General features: G+C 48.8%; 1 protein-coding gene across 1 annotated transcript; it reads left to right on the forward strand.

The window, feature by feature from the left end:
* Positions 1–1,295: 1,295 nt before the first annotated feature.
* On the forward strand, positions 1,296–8,589 carry LOC134802098 (serine/arginine repetitive matrix protein 1-like). Its single transcript, XM_063774691.1, has 13 exons — positions 1,296–1,439; positions 2,563–2,730; positions 3,582–3,648; positions 5,621–5,754; positions 5,925–6,068; positions 6,239–6,382; positions 6,553–6,696; positions 6,867–7,010; positions 7,181–7,324; positions 7,495–7,638; positions 7,809–7,952; positions 8,123–8,266; positions 8,437–8,589. Exons 1-13 carry the CDS (start codon positions 1,389–1,391, stop codon positions 8,587–8,589), a joined length of 1,725 nt encoding a protein of 574 aa, XP_063630761.1. The 5' UTR covers positions 1,296–1,388.
* Positions 8,590–12,647: the final 4,058 nt, after the last annotated feature.

Raw genomic sequence — 12,647 nt, forward strand, 5'->3', positions numbered from 1 at the left:
TGTCAAGCCAGTGTCGATTGCATATACAGCCTGTACATACCAACACACCCCCTCAATCGACTCTGCTTGAAGCATTAATTTACAGCGTTATTCTTTAGTCAAGACAATATTCCAACAAATAATTTCAAATACAAAAACCAAAAAAAACATAACACATCCTGTATATTTCCCTCATATTACATCAGCCTGTATAATCCCCATTCAACAAATACATTAAAGTAAATTCTCATTCAACAAGATAAGTACTCAAGTATTCCTCCACTCGATACGTCACCTCTAATTATCTATAATAAACGTTTTATTCTCCCACTCTACTCATCAACATTAATCATATATTAAAAGCTCTATTCTTCCACTCGACTCTTCAACACTAATCATATAATAAAAGCTCTATTCTTCCACTCGACTCTTCAACACTAATTATCTATAATAAACGTTTTATTCTCCCACTCGACTCATCAACATTAATTATATATTAAAAGCTCTATTCTTCCACTCGACTCTTCAACACTAATCGTATACATAATAAATGCTTTATTCACTGACTCAATTCTTCAACATCACTAAATATAATAAATCTTTTATTCACCGACTCAACTCTTCAACATAACTAATAAAATAAATCGTTTAACAATTCTAATATAAATTATACATCACTAATAAAATAAATCTTTTAACAATTCTAATATAAATTATAAACTATTAAAATACAGACTTAGAAACAAAACCTCAAGGATATTTTTCAGAAACCATGTAAAATGTACCTATTAAAGTGAATATAACTCTTCTTCGGTGATGGTGATGGATGAGGTTAAATGTTACACTTACTACTGGAAGCGTGCTGGGCCCATAACCTGTAAATCGTTACAGGAGGTCTTTGGAGGTTTATGATAAATACTGGAAGGCACTTTTATTTGTTAACACATATTTATTATTTAAAATACAACATTGGATACACGTCTTGTTTTGACGGCTGGTGGAAGTAGTGTAATTTGACATTCTCAAGTTTGATTTTAAACATACTTCAAACTTGAGGTTCTATATTCAAAGGGAATGTGACAAGCCAGTGTCGATTGCATATACAGCCTGTACATACCAACAGGCGTGAAGGGTTATCGTCCCATAGAAAATTTGAATTTTGCGCCTTTTTCTACGGACAAGATTTGCTTGACCAAGTATAATTATGATGCGCTCGCAAACGTTTGGAGAGGCCTTTATAAGGCCAGACATTTCATGGCTGTACAGTAGGTAACTAGTTTTGTACTCTGGCAACTTTTGTTCTTGTTTGACGTTTTGACAGCTGCTTTGCTGATATTGTTTTCCTGTATTGGTTATATTGTAAAATAAAATATAGATTTTATCCGCAGCTGTTTATTAATTATTGCAAAATGGTGAAAAATAAAATGATTGCTAAGAGCTGCCCAAAGTGTCATTCTCAGGTAATATTTTGACTCTTAATTTTTAATTTAACCTATTACTATAGTAATAGGTTAAAAATATTATAGTATTGTTTAGTCTTCTCCATGGTTTATTTATTTAAGGCCCTAAATTTAGGGAAACATAACATTATTGATTACGTGTTTGTTGAAGAATGGTCCTGTGGAAAGTGTTTGCGATGATAAAGGGCCTTTGCAAATTGTGTGTAAAGGCCCTTTCCGTTGTAGGGGCATTTTCACTTAAAAGTGTACCATTTACTTTTTTTTTGAATATCCATCAACTTTTGGGTTATTTCTACTCAGAATCACGAGGACTATAAAACGAAAAAAATTACAGTTTAGTAACGCATTTTCACATACATTTTGTATGGACCGTTACAAAACTGACACCCAAAATTTGTATGAAAAACTGGGGACACTTTTTTTCTTGGCTCATTCAATAGTACTCGTGATTCTGAGTCTAAATAACCCAAAAGTTGATGGTTTTTCGAAAAAAAGTAAATGGTAAGTACCATTTTTTCTGAAAACCCTATGGGGGTTTAATAAAATAAATTTGGCGGTGTCATACATTTTGGCTGGTCCATTTTCTGTGGAAGGGTAAATTGTTTTTCGCGATTTCGGGGTTGGTCTCATAGTAAAAGTTGCTCAGTTTAATCCCAAAACCTCCCTGGCAACGGGAATGCAGTTATTTTTTGGCCACTGTATATTTACAAGATTTGCTTGTTTAAAGATATAGTTGGTCAAACCAATTTGTCAGTCAGTAACAACCAGGAGAACTATACTCATCCTTTTCTTTTGGGTGCTAGTCAGGGCCGTCTTAAACTATGCTGAGGCCCCTGGGCACATAAGAATTTGGGGCTCTTTTGGAAAGTAAAGAAAGCTAATTAAACTAACATTTTTCTACTATGATCTTTTAATTATTATGGGTAATCAAATATACTGTTACTGTCTGTCCTTCGTGGCCCCCTGAGGATGGGGGCCCTGGGCACGGGCCCCGTGTGCCCTTATGGTAAAGACGGTACTGGTGCTAGTACAAGTGTAAGACAAAGATAGTATGATTCTCTCTGTCTATGATTGAAATGAGACAGTCCTTTGCCAAACTATATAAGATAATATTGGTTGTCAGGTGGCAGTGGCCTCGAAGTCCTGTAAGTGTGGCCACACGTTCTTCGCGGCGCGGCGCGCGGCCGACGCGCTGCCCGCCGTCGAGGAGATGCGCCGGCGCACAAGCCGCGTGTGCCGCGCGCAGCCGCAGTTCTACGACGCGGTGCATTACGAGAAACAGAAGAAACGGGTAAGACCGCGGACTGGGCATTGTATCAAGGTTGTTGGTGGCATTTCCTACTTGTATCGCAATGCAAGGGCAGGCCACACTGTGCGCAGAGAAGATGGCCGTTGTGGTCGAAAAGTGCCCGAGTGGAGACCACGGACTAGCAAGCGCAGCGTAGGACGTCCACCCACAAGATGGATGGACGACCTTGTTAAGGCCGCCAGAAGACGCTGGATGCGGGTCGCTTCCAACCGGTACGAATGGAGGTCCAAGGGGGAGGCTTATGTTCAGCAGTGGACGTCTTATGGCTGAGATGATGATGATGATGATCGCAATGCTGATACGTTGTGCGAGGAAGCCGCCAACTCCTCGGTTTTATCACAAAATAAGTAATAGTATGGAGGAGGAACCAGTGGGGAGGTAGACCAAAACCCTCCAAAGCAATGAAGAAGGTTGCTGGACCAGCTTGGAGTAGGGAAGCACAGGAGAGAGAGCGCTGGAAGGTTTTAGAGGAGGCCTATGTCCTATGTCAGTGGACAAGCTAGAAATAATTTAAAAATAGAGGAAATAAAATAAAACATGTAACTACACATAACATCTAGCAATAAAGGCTATCTTTATCTTTAAGTATCAATAGTATTATCATACAGAACAGGCACGCACCGCCCCGCCCCGACTCGCATTACCTCGCCCCGCGACTGGCCGCGACATGAGTCTGGCGGACTTCTGGCGTCCTCTCAGTAAAGCGACTTACCCACTCATACACAATGACGCGTGTACAGACGTGCCGCGCACACATATAAATGGCGTGTCCGCCCTGTGGTTTTATTTACTTTAAATTTTATTTTAAGCGAAATGTGTTGTTTTGTCCACAGTCACCTAAAAAGAGATCCTTGTCGCGATCAATAGATGAAGAATATAAAAAGGAGAAGAGTGAATCAGGTAATTACATTATTTATTATAAGTATTTTTACAGTACATATGGTCCTATTTTCCCGCACTAGTGCGTAAAATAGCACTTTTCGTGCGCTGTCAAAAGTTTAAAGGGCTATATGTACTGTAAAACGTTGTACGATACACGTGCGAATAGGTAATTCGCAACTCGAGTCGATTTCAAACACTTCCTTCGGTCGTGTTTTAATTTATCGCCACTCGTTTCTAATTTCCTCTTTTCCGCACTTGTATCGTAAATAACTATAACAGTACATTATGGTGCTACTTTACCGCACTACTGGGAATAAGCACTTTCTGTGTCTCTGTCGAAAATTAAAAGGGTCATATGTACTGTCCCAACTAACGTTAGGCGCTAAATTTAAGGGTTAGAAGAGATTTATATAAGCGCCTATTTACTCTTTAGGTGTTGTTAGTGCTCTAAAAATAGGAGTTATAGCCGGCTATAACCCCGTTTTAACCCCGGATTGGGCACAAATTTTATCACCATAAGATTTATAACAGTGCTACAGTAGGGTTAGCGGATAAAAAAAGAGACATAAGAGCGGTATAGTGGAGGTACAATAGTGTTAATTAATTATTTAGGAGCTAGATGGGTTGCATATAGGTGACTACAAACTGTTGTAGTAGAAGAGCGCTAAAGTAGTGTAGTAATAGTGTTGATTAAGTACTTAGGATTTAAAAGGGTGCCAAATAAGCGACTACTAACTACTTGAGTAGTAGTGTAGGGCCATATAGATGATACTTTCAGCTTTAAATGGTATATTAGCATTTAAAGTCAATATTTGTAACACTCAAGAAGGTAATTGCACATTTTTCCTTAGCCCTATCTGCTTTGGTTGCAGGAGTTATCTGCGGATTTATGATGGCGAAATTAATTACACTGTCAAAAACTATATGTTATATTTACTAACAAAATTTTAATGGGCCTCTGATCCTTTGCATATTTATCTGAATATAATATTGCTTTATTTGTGGTCCACCGTATTTAATTTTCGAAAAATTACTCAATATACGTGAAGTCCGGTTTTAAATATAACAATACTAACATTAGGTCAATATTGAGTAAAAGTATCGATTTTTATGAAGTATTTACGTTCTAATTAATAGTTTTTGTGTTGCTTATTGATTCATCGGTCATCTTAACATGGCGCTATAGGCTTAGGTTCTAAGTAAGACTCCAATAACAGTATAAGATGTACTAAGGTATTGAATAACGCTCGTCTGCGACTACATGATCGATAATGGTGACTCATAACTTCTCTTTTCGACTGTAAGTGATACAAGAGAGTTAAGTAGTGATTATGATACACGGAGCTATAAAAGACTTTTTATCGCCTGTTTAGAACCTTAAGTGAAAATTGCAGCTTCTTATTACTCATATAGATATTAAGGTGGTAGAATTCACTTTGAGCTATAACACTAGCGGCTTAAGATGCATTATAGCGGCCAAAACGGCTACTGTGGATCTTAAAGCTATACATGGACCTCTTAAAGACCTCGATGTCACCAGAGCCTGTAAGCTTAGAATATGTAGCTATTCTACAGCCGTTCTATGTCTTTAGGTGATAAAATAAGTGCTAAGTGTCGCTTAATTGTTTGTTGGGGTAAAACGTACGCTACACGTGCGAATAGGTAATTCGCAACTCGTGTCGATCTAAAACACTGGGTTATTCCCAGTAGTTACCACCAAGTTCTTACCAGTGGTAACTACTGGGAATTTTTTTCCCATCTTTTATCACTGGTAACTACTGCGAAAAATAATTCCCAGTAGTTACCACCAAACCGAGTTGGTGGTAACTACTGGGAATTATTTTTCCCAGTAGTTACCACTGGTAAGAACTTGGTGGTAACTAGTGGGAATAACCCAAAACACTCTCTTCGGTCGTGTATTAATTTATCACAACTAGTTGCGAATTTCCTACTTTCCCCACTTGTATCGTAAATAACTAGATATTTCCAGCGACGGCGCGCGCCCGGCGGCGGCGGGCGCTGCGGCGCGCCGCGCGCGAGGCGCCGCCGGCGGGCGAGCGCCCCCGCGACCCCACGCCGCAGCTCCGCCCCGCGCAGCTCGCTACCTGCGCGCTCATACTGCAGGTTACATAACTAGATATCTCCAGCGACGGCGCGCGCCCGGCGGCGGCGGGCGCTGCGGCGCGCCGCGCGCGAGGCGCCGCCGGCGGGCGAGCGCCCCCGCGACCCCACGCCGCAGCTCCGCCCCGCGCAGCTCGCTACCTGCGCGCTCATACTGCAGGTTACATAACTAGATATCTCCAGCGACGGCGCGCGCCCGGCGGCGGCGGGCGCTGCGGCGCGCCGCGCGCGAGGCGCCGCCGGCGGGCGAGCGCCCCCGCGACCCCACGCCGCAGCTCCGCCCCGCGCAGCTCGCTACCTGCGCGCTCATACTGCAGGTTACATAACTAGATATCTCCAGCGACGGCGCGCGCCCGGCGGCGGCGGGCGCTGCGGCGCGCCGCGCGCGAGGCGCCGCCGGCGGGCGAGCGCCCCCGCGACCCCACGCCGCAGCTCCGCCCCGCGCAGCTCGCTACCTGCGCGCTCATACTGCAGGTTACATAACTAGATATCTCCAGCGACGGCGCGCGCCCGGCGGCGGCGGGCGCTGCGGCGCGCCGCGCGCGAGGCGCCGCCGGCGGGCGAGCGCCCCCGCGACCCCACGCCGCAGCTCCGCCCCGCGCAGCTCGCTACCTGCGCGCTCATACTGCAGGTTACATAACTAGATATCTCCAGCGACGGCGCGCGCCCGGCGGCGGCGGGCGCTGCGGCGCGCCGCGCGCGAGGCGCCGCCGGCGGGCGAGCGCCCCCGCGACCCCACGCCGCAGCTCCGCCCCGCGCAGCTCGCTACCTGCGCGCTCATACTGCAGGTTACATAACTAGATATCTCCAGCGACGGCGCGCGCCCGGCGGCGGCGGGCGCTGCGGCGCGCCGCGCGCGAGGCGCCGCCGGCGGGCGAGCGCCCCCGCGACCCCACGCCGCAGCTCCGCCCCGCGCAGCTCGCTACCTGCGCGCTCATACTGCAGGTTACATAACTAGATATCTCCAGCGACGGCGCGCGCCCGGCGGCGGCGGGCGCTGCGGCGCGCCGCGCGCGAGGCGCCGCCGGCGGGCGAGCGCCCCCGCGACCCCACGCCGCAGCTCCGCCCCGCGCAGCTCGCTACCTGCGCGCTCATACTGCAGGTTACATAACTAGATATCTCCAGCGACGGCGCGCGCCCGGCGGCGGCGGGCGCTGCGGCGCGCCGCGCGCGAGGCGCCGCCGGCGGGCGAGCGCCCCCGCGACCCCACGCCGCAGCTCCGCCCCGCGCAGCTCGCTACCTGCGCGCTCATACTGCAGGTTACATAACTAGATATCTCCAGCGACGGCGCGCGCCCGGCGGCGGCGGGCGCTGCGGCGCGCCGCGCGCGAGGCGCCGCCGGCGGGCGAGCGCCCCCGCGACCCCACGCCGCAGCTCCGCCCCGCGCAGCTCGCTACCTGCGCGCTCATACTGCAGGTTACATAACTAGATATCTCCAGCGACGGCGCGCGCCCGGCGGCGGCGGGCGCTGCGGCGCGCCGCGCGCGAGGCGCCGCCGGCGGGCGAGCGCCCCCGCGACCCCACGCCGCAGCTCCGCCCCGCGCAGCTCGCTACCTGCGCGCTCATACTGCAGGTTACATAACTAGATATCTCCAGCGACGGCGCGCGCCCGGCGGCGGCGGGCGCTGCGGCGCGCCGCGCGCGAGGCGCCGCCGGCGGGCGAGCGCCCCCGCGACCCCACGCCGCAGCTCCGCCCCGCGCAGCTCGCTACCTGCGCGCTCATACTGCAGGTTACATAACTAGATATCTCCAGCGACGGCGCGCGCCCGGCGGCGGCGGGCGCTGCGGCGCGCCGCGCGCGAGGCGCCGCCGGCGGGCGAGCGCCCCCGCGACCCCACGCCGCAGCTCCGCCCCGCGCAGCTCGCTACCTGCGCGCTCATACTGCAGGTTACATAACTAGATATCTCCAGCGACGGCGCGCGCCCGGCGGCGGCGGGCGCTGCGGCGCGCCGCGCGCGAGGCGCCGCCGGCGGGCGAGCGCCCCCGCGACCCCACGCCGCAGCTCCGCCCCGCGCAGCTCGCTACCTGCGCGCTCATACTGCAGGTTACATAACTAGATATCTCCAGCGACGGCGCGCGCCCGGCGGCGGCGGGCGCTGCGGCGCGCCGCGCGCGAGGCGCCGCCGGCGGGCGAGCGCCCCCGCGACCCCACGCCGCAGCTCCGCCCCGCGCAGCTCGCTACCTGCGCGCTCATACTGCAGGTTACATAACTAGATATCTCCAGCGACGGCGCGCGCCCGGCGGCGGCGGGCGCTGCGGCGCGCCGCGCGCGAGGCGCCGCCGGCGGGCGAGCGCCCCCGCGACCCCACGCCGCAGCTCCGCCCCGCGCAGCTCGCTACCTGCGCGCTCATACTGCAGGTTACATAACTAGATATCTCCAGCGACGGCGCGCGCCCGGCGGCGGCGGGCGCTGCGGCGCGCCGCGCGCGAGGCGCCGCCGGCGGGCGAGCGCCCCCGCGACCCCACGCCGCAGCTCCGCCCCGCGCAGCTCGCTACCTGCGCGCTCATACTGCAGGTTACATAACTAGATATCTCCAGCGACGGCGCGCGCCCGGCGGCGGCGGGCGCTGCGGCGCGCCGCGCGCGAGGCGCCGCCGGCGGGCGAGCGCCCCCGCGACCCCACGCCGCAGCTCCGCCCCGCGCAGCTCGCTACCTGCGCGCTCATACTGCAGGTTACATAACTAGATATCTCCAGCGACGGCGCGCGCCCGGCGGCGGCGGGCGCTGCGGCGCGCCGCGCGCGAGGCGCCGCCGGCGGGCGAGCGCCCCCGCGACCCCACGCCGCAGCTCCGCCCCGCGCAGCTCGCTACCTGCGCGCTCATACTGCAGGTTACATAACTAGATATCTCCAGCGACGGCGCGCGCCCGGCGGCGGCGGGCGCTGCGGCGCGCCGCGCGCGAGGCGCCGCCGGCGGGCGAGCGCCCCCGCGACCCCACGCCGCAGCTCCGCCCCGCGCAGCTCGCTACCTGCGCGCTCATACTGCAGGTTACATAACTAGATATCTCCAGCGACGGCGCGCGCCCGGCGGCGGCGGGCGCTGCGGCGCGCCGCGCGCGAGGCGCCGCCGGCGGGCGAGCGCCCCCGCGACCCCACGCCGCAGCTCCGCCCCGCGCAGCTTGCTACCTGCGCGCTCATACTGCAGGTTACATTTTAGTTCTAGTTCTTCAACTCTAATATCTTTACAAACGTGTTACTAAAACATGCGGATTTCATATTTTTGCATTACTTCGTGTTTTCAAACATATAACCCATTGTACCTCTAAAGAGCCGCATGCGGCTCGCAAGCAGGGCTCGGAACCGGTTTTTTTAGGGTTCCGTACCCAAAAGGTAAAACGGGACCCTATTACTAAGACTTCGCTGTCCGTCCGTCCGTCCGTCTGTCTGTCACCAGGCTGTATCTCACGAACCGTGATACCTAGACAATTGAAATTTTCACAGATGATGTATTTCTGTTGCCGCTATAACAACAAATACTAAAAACAGCATAAAATAAAGATTTAAGTGGGGCTCCCATACAACAAACGTGATTTTTGACCAAAGTTAAGCAACGTCGGGCGTGGTCAGTACTTGGATGGGAGACCGTTTTTTTTTTGCATTTTTTTTCCGTTTTTTTTTTATTATGGTACGGAACCCTTCGTGCGCGAGTCCGACTCGCACTTGTTGTAAAAACCGAAATAGCCCAATATATTAAATAATTTTATGCTGGTTACGTAGGACTGAATCATGTATTTAGTCAACAACTTCGTATTATTAGATTGTCCCTTTAAAAAATAAATAATAACGTAATAATACCGGTATTTTTTGTATGAAGAAAAACCGGTTCCGAGCCTTGCTCGTTCCTGTCTTGACGCAAACTCTGCTAGCGCTCACTCAGAGCGGGACTCCGGTTATTAAATGCTCTAAGAGTGTACCTAACATGAATGGTGATCTATCCACATATATGATCCATTCCTCCATTTATGTAGATGGGTGAATCAATTTTTTCTTGTCACTAGTTGCCATGGTTACGGTCTCCTGGGTCACTCTTAAAATACCTACTAGTTATGTCGTATTTAAATGACCCAAACTTGATTTTTTTGGTAGTTATAAGGCCTTTTCATGATGGGGCATCTACTAAGCACGTTTGTAGAACATGGTACAGCAGCTCTTCTAAGAAACTATGCTACTATTGTCTCCTGGCTGATGGGACAGAATAACAACAAGAAATAGTTGATCAAACCAGGTAACTAATAATGCATTGTTTCAGGAGATCAACCGTAAAATGCAGTGCGTCACGTGGCAGCCGCAGCCTTAGTTCCTCTCGTGACAACAACGCCAACAACGACAGCAACGTATCACTTACCTGGGTTATAACCTAGAACCGTGAAATAAAAATTCGAGCAACTAAAAAAAAAATTGAGAAATATGCCCGAAAGCATAGATTATTAATAAGTAAAGAAGGAATGGTAACTTCATACATCAGTTTTCTTACCAAAACGCGCGTTATTTCGTAGTCGACATCTAGCGTCATGTAGCGGAATTTATCAGTACTGCTAGTTGTCAATAGATGTCTCGGCGAACGAAAACTCTAATGCTCAACAATTTTCAGCTAATATTATAACCGGAATAACTGAAATTCTATTTTCAACCCCTTCTGCTTATAATATTAGTTGTAAATTGTTTTTGTAGTACATTTTTCGTCAGTACCTACACTTGTGATATCTGGTGTCAAGTAGGGGAACTGATAGTTCCACTACTTGACGTAAGTCGACTACGAAATAACGCTCGTTTTGGTAAGAAAACTGATGTATGGAGTTACTCTTTCTTTACTTATATTACTATATGCCGAAAGCGAACTTCGTAGTACGTGGTACGCCCTCTGAGGCGGCTTGTAAACAAGGCGCGTGTGTAGCTTTTGCTTCTGACTGTACATGTAAATAAGTATTTACATGTACAGTACATGTAAGTAAGTACTTGGTTGGCGCGGTGACCCAAAATGAGCCTTGGCCTCCAACACAAGAGCACGCCACTTTGATCGGTCCAGAGCGGTATCCCGCCAGCTTTCGCCGACGCCGAGCTCCCGGAGACCTGACAGCCGAGCCGAACATAATAGGTGAGACCAAAGCGCATCGTCTCCGCTGGCTTGGCCATCTCGAAAGGATGGGTGAAGGTCGGGCAGCCAAAAGGGCCTACTTGGATCGACCAACTGGACGCCGTCCTGTTGGTCGTCCTAAATACCGTACATGTAAATAGTTACTGTAATTATTTGTTCAGATTATTTTGTAATTGTATACTTTCAAGTGTAATGGCCAATGATTACAGATGTGCTGCATAATTATTTTCCATCGTATTTTCACGGAAACGCACGAACGTGTCTTGCTATTTCTGTCAGTCTCGGTACAAAAAGTACTGACGTTGATTGAAGTAGTATGATAAATACGAACGTTTCCGAGAAAATACGAAGGAAAACAATTATGCACTACATCCGTACCTAGATTAAATAATACGTATGTGTTTGTAAATATAGTATTAAATTGATAAAGAATACATGGCCATTGATATAACATTTGTTATTATTGTATCGACCTATTTTCTACTTATCCTGTACAGATTTTACTTAATTGACCGAGCTTTAACGAAAGACAACGGAAATGGATTGACAGAATATATTAAAATATATTATTTTACACCATGCGTGAAATAAAGCACCAGATAATTATTGGAAAAACACATAGGAGTTATTTTTAAGCACAAATTCTATTTAATAAATCGGATAGAAAAAGTAGGTGAGTTGACCGTTACGTCACGATGTAATGTTTCATATAAATTCCATATTAGCAAATCGTTTTGACAATTCTAAACAAGTAACTGATTTGACTAGTAGGAAAATACCCTTCATTATATAAGTGAGTAGTAATATGTTGTACATTGAAAGTAGATTGTAAATTAGTTATAAGACACAGCCAAATATTATACGCCTTTGTAAGGCAGGATATGGCGCCCATCAACCTGTTATTGTTATTACCTAAGACCTTTGTAATAGTTGAGTGTGCTCAGAGCATAAAAAGGTCAACCACGGCGTTGCATGAACAAGAGATTTTCTTTGGCAGGATTGGTCCTTAGGACCCAAGGATGGATTTAAGAAGTGGAGTCACCCAGTTTTTTGATGCAGGTGGGGGGTGGGGGGGGTTTTAAGCGTCTGCGACGTCTGAGGTTAATAATTCTTTAAGTTTAGGTTCTAAGTCAAGTTTAGTATCATTTTCGACTAAATCAAAGATGTAGACATAGATTTCATCCAAATCGGTTCAGCGTTTATTGATTTCCCATACAATCCTACACCTTACCTTTAATTATTAAGGGTTTTTTTTTGGAATAAAATCTATCCTATGTTCTTCCCCGGGACTCAAACTATGTCTATACAACATTTTATCTAAATCGGTTCAGCGGTTATTGAATCCCCATACAAATTTCCACCTTCCTTTTTACACCCTTTAGGGATTCTTTTTGACATTAAAAGTATCCTATGTTCTTTCCTGGGACTCAAACCATCTCTATACCAAATTTCAACTAAATTGGTTCAGCAGGCGTGAAGAGGAATAAAAATAAAAGTATTTTTTTCATATTTTATGTGTTTTTACTTCGGAATGGTGCCGGAATGATATCACAAATGAATTCGGCATCCCCGGTTTATACGAAAACGATACCAAACTTGGCCTAGCGGCTTAGCACGGTCGCGTTTTTATCCCTTGTCACCATGCCTGTCACGTTCTAACAAGTATGTAAGTGCGAAAGGGACGCGCATAGTGATAGTCGATAAAAATGGAACCGTGCTGAGCCCGCTAGTAACTAAAATGATATAGATATCAAGATAAAGTTGAGTGCCCCCCCCCCCCCCTAAAAATTTACATCAAAAATC

This window comes from Cydia splendana, chromosome 24, assembly GCF_910591565.1.
Source record: "Cydia splendana chromosome 24, ilCydSple1.2, whole genome shotgun sequence".
Taxonomy (NCBI): Eukaryota; Metazoa; Arthropoda; class Insecta; order Lepidoptera; family Tortricidae; genus Cydia; species Cydia splendana.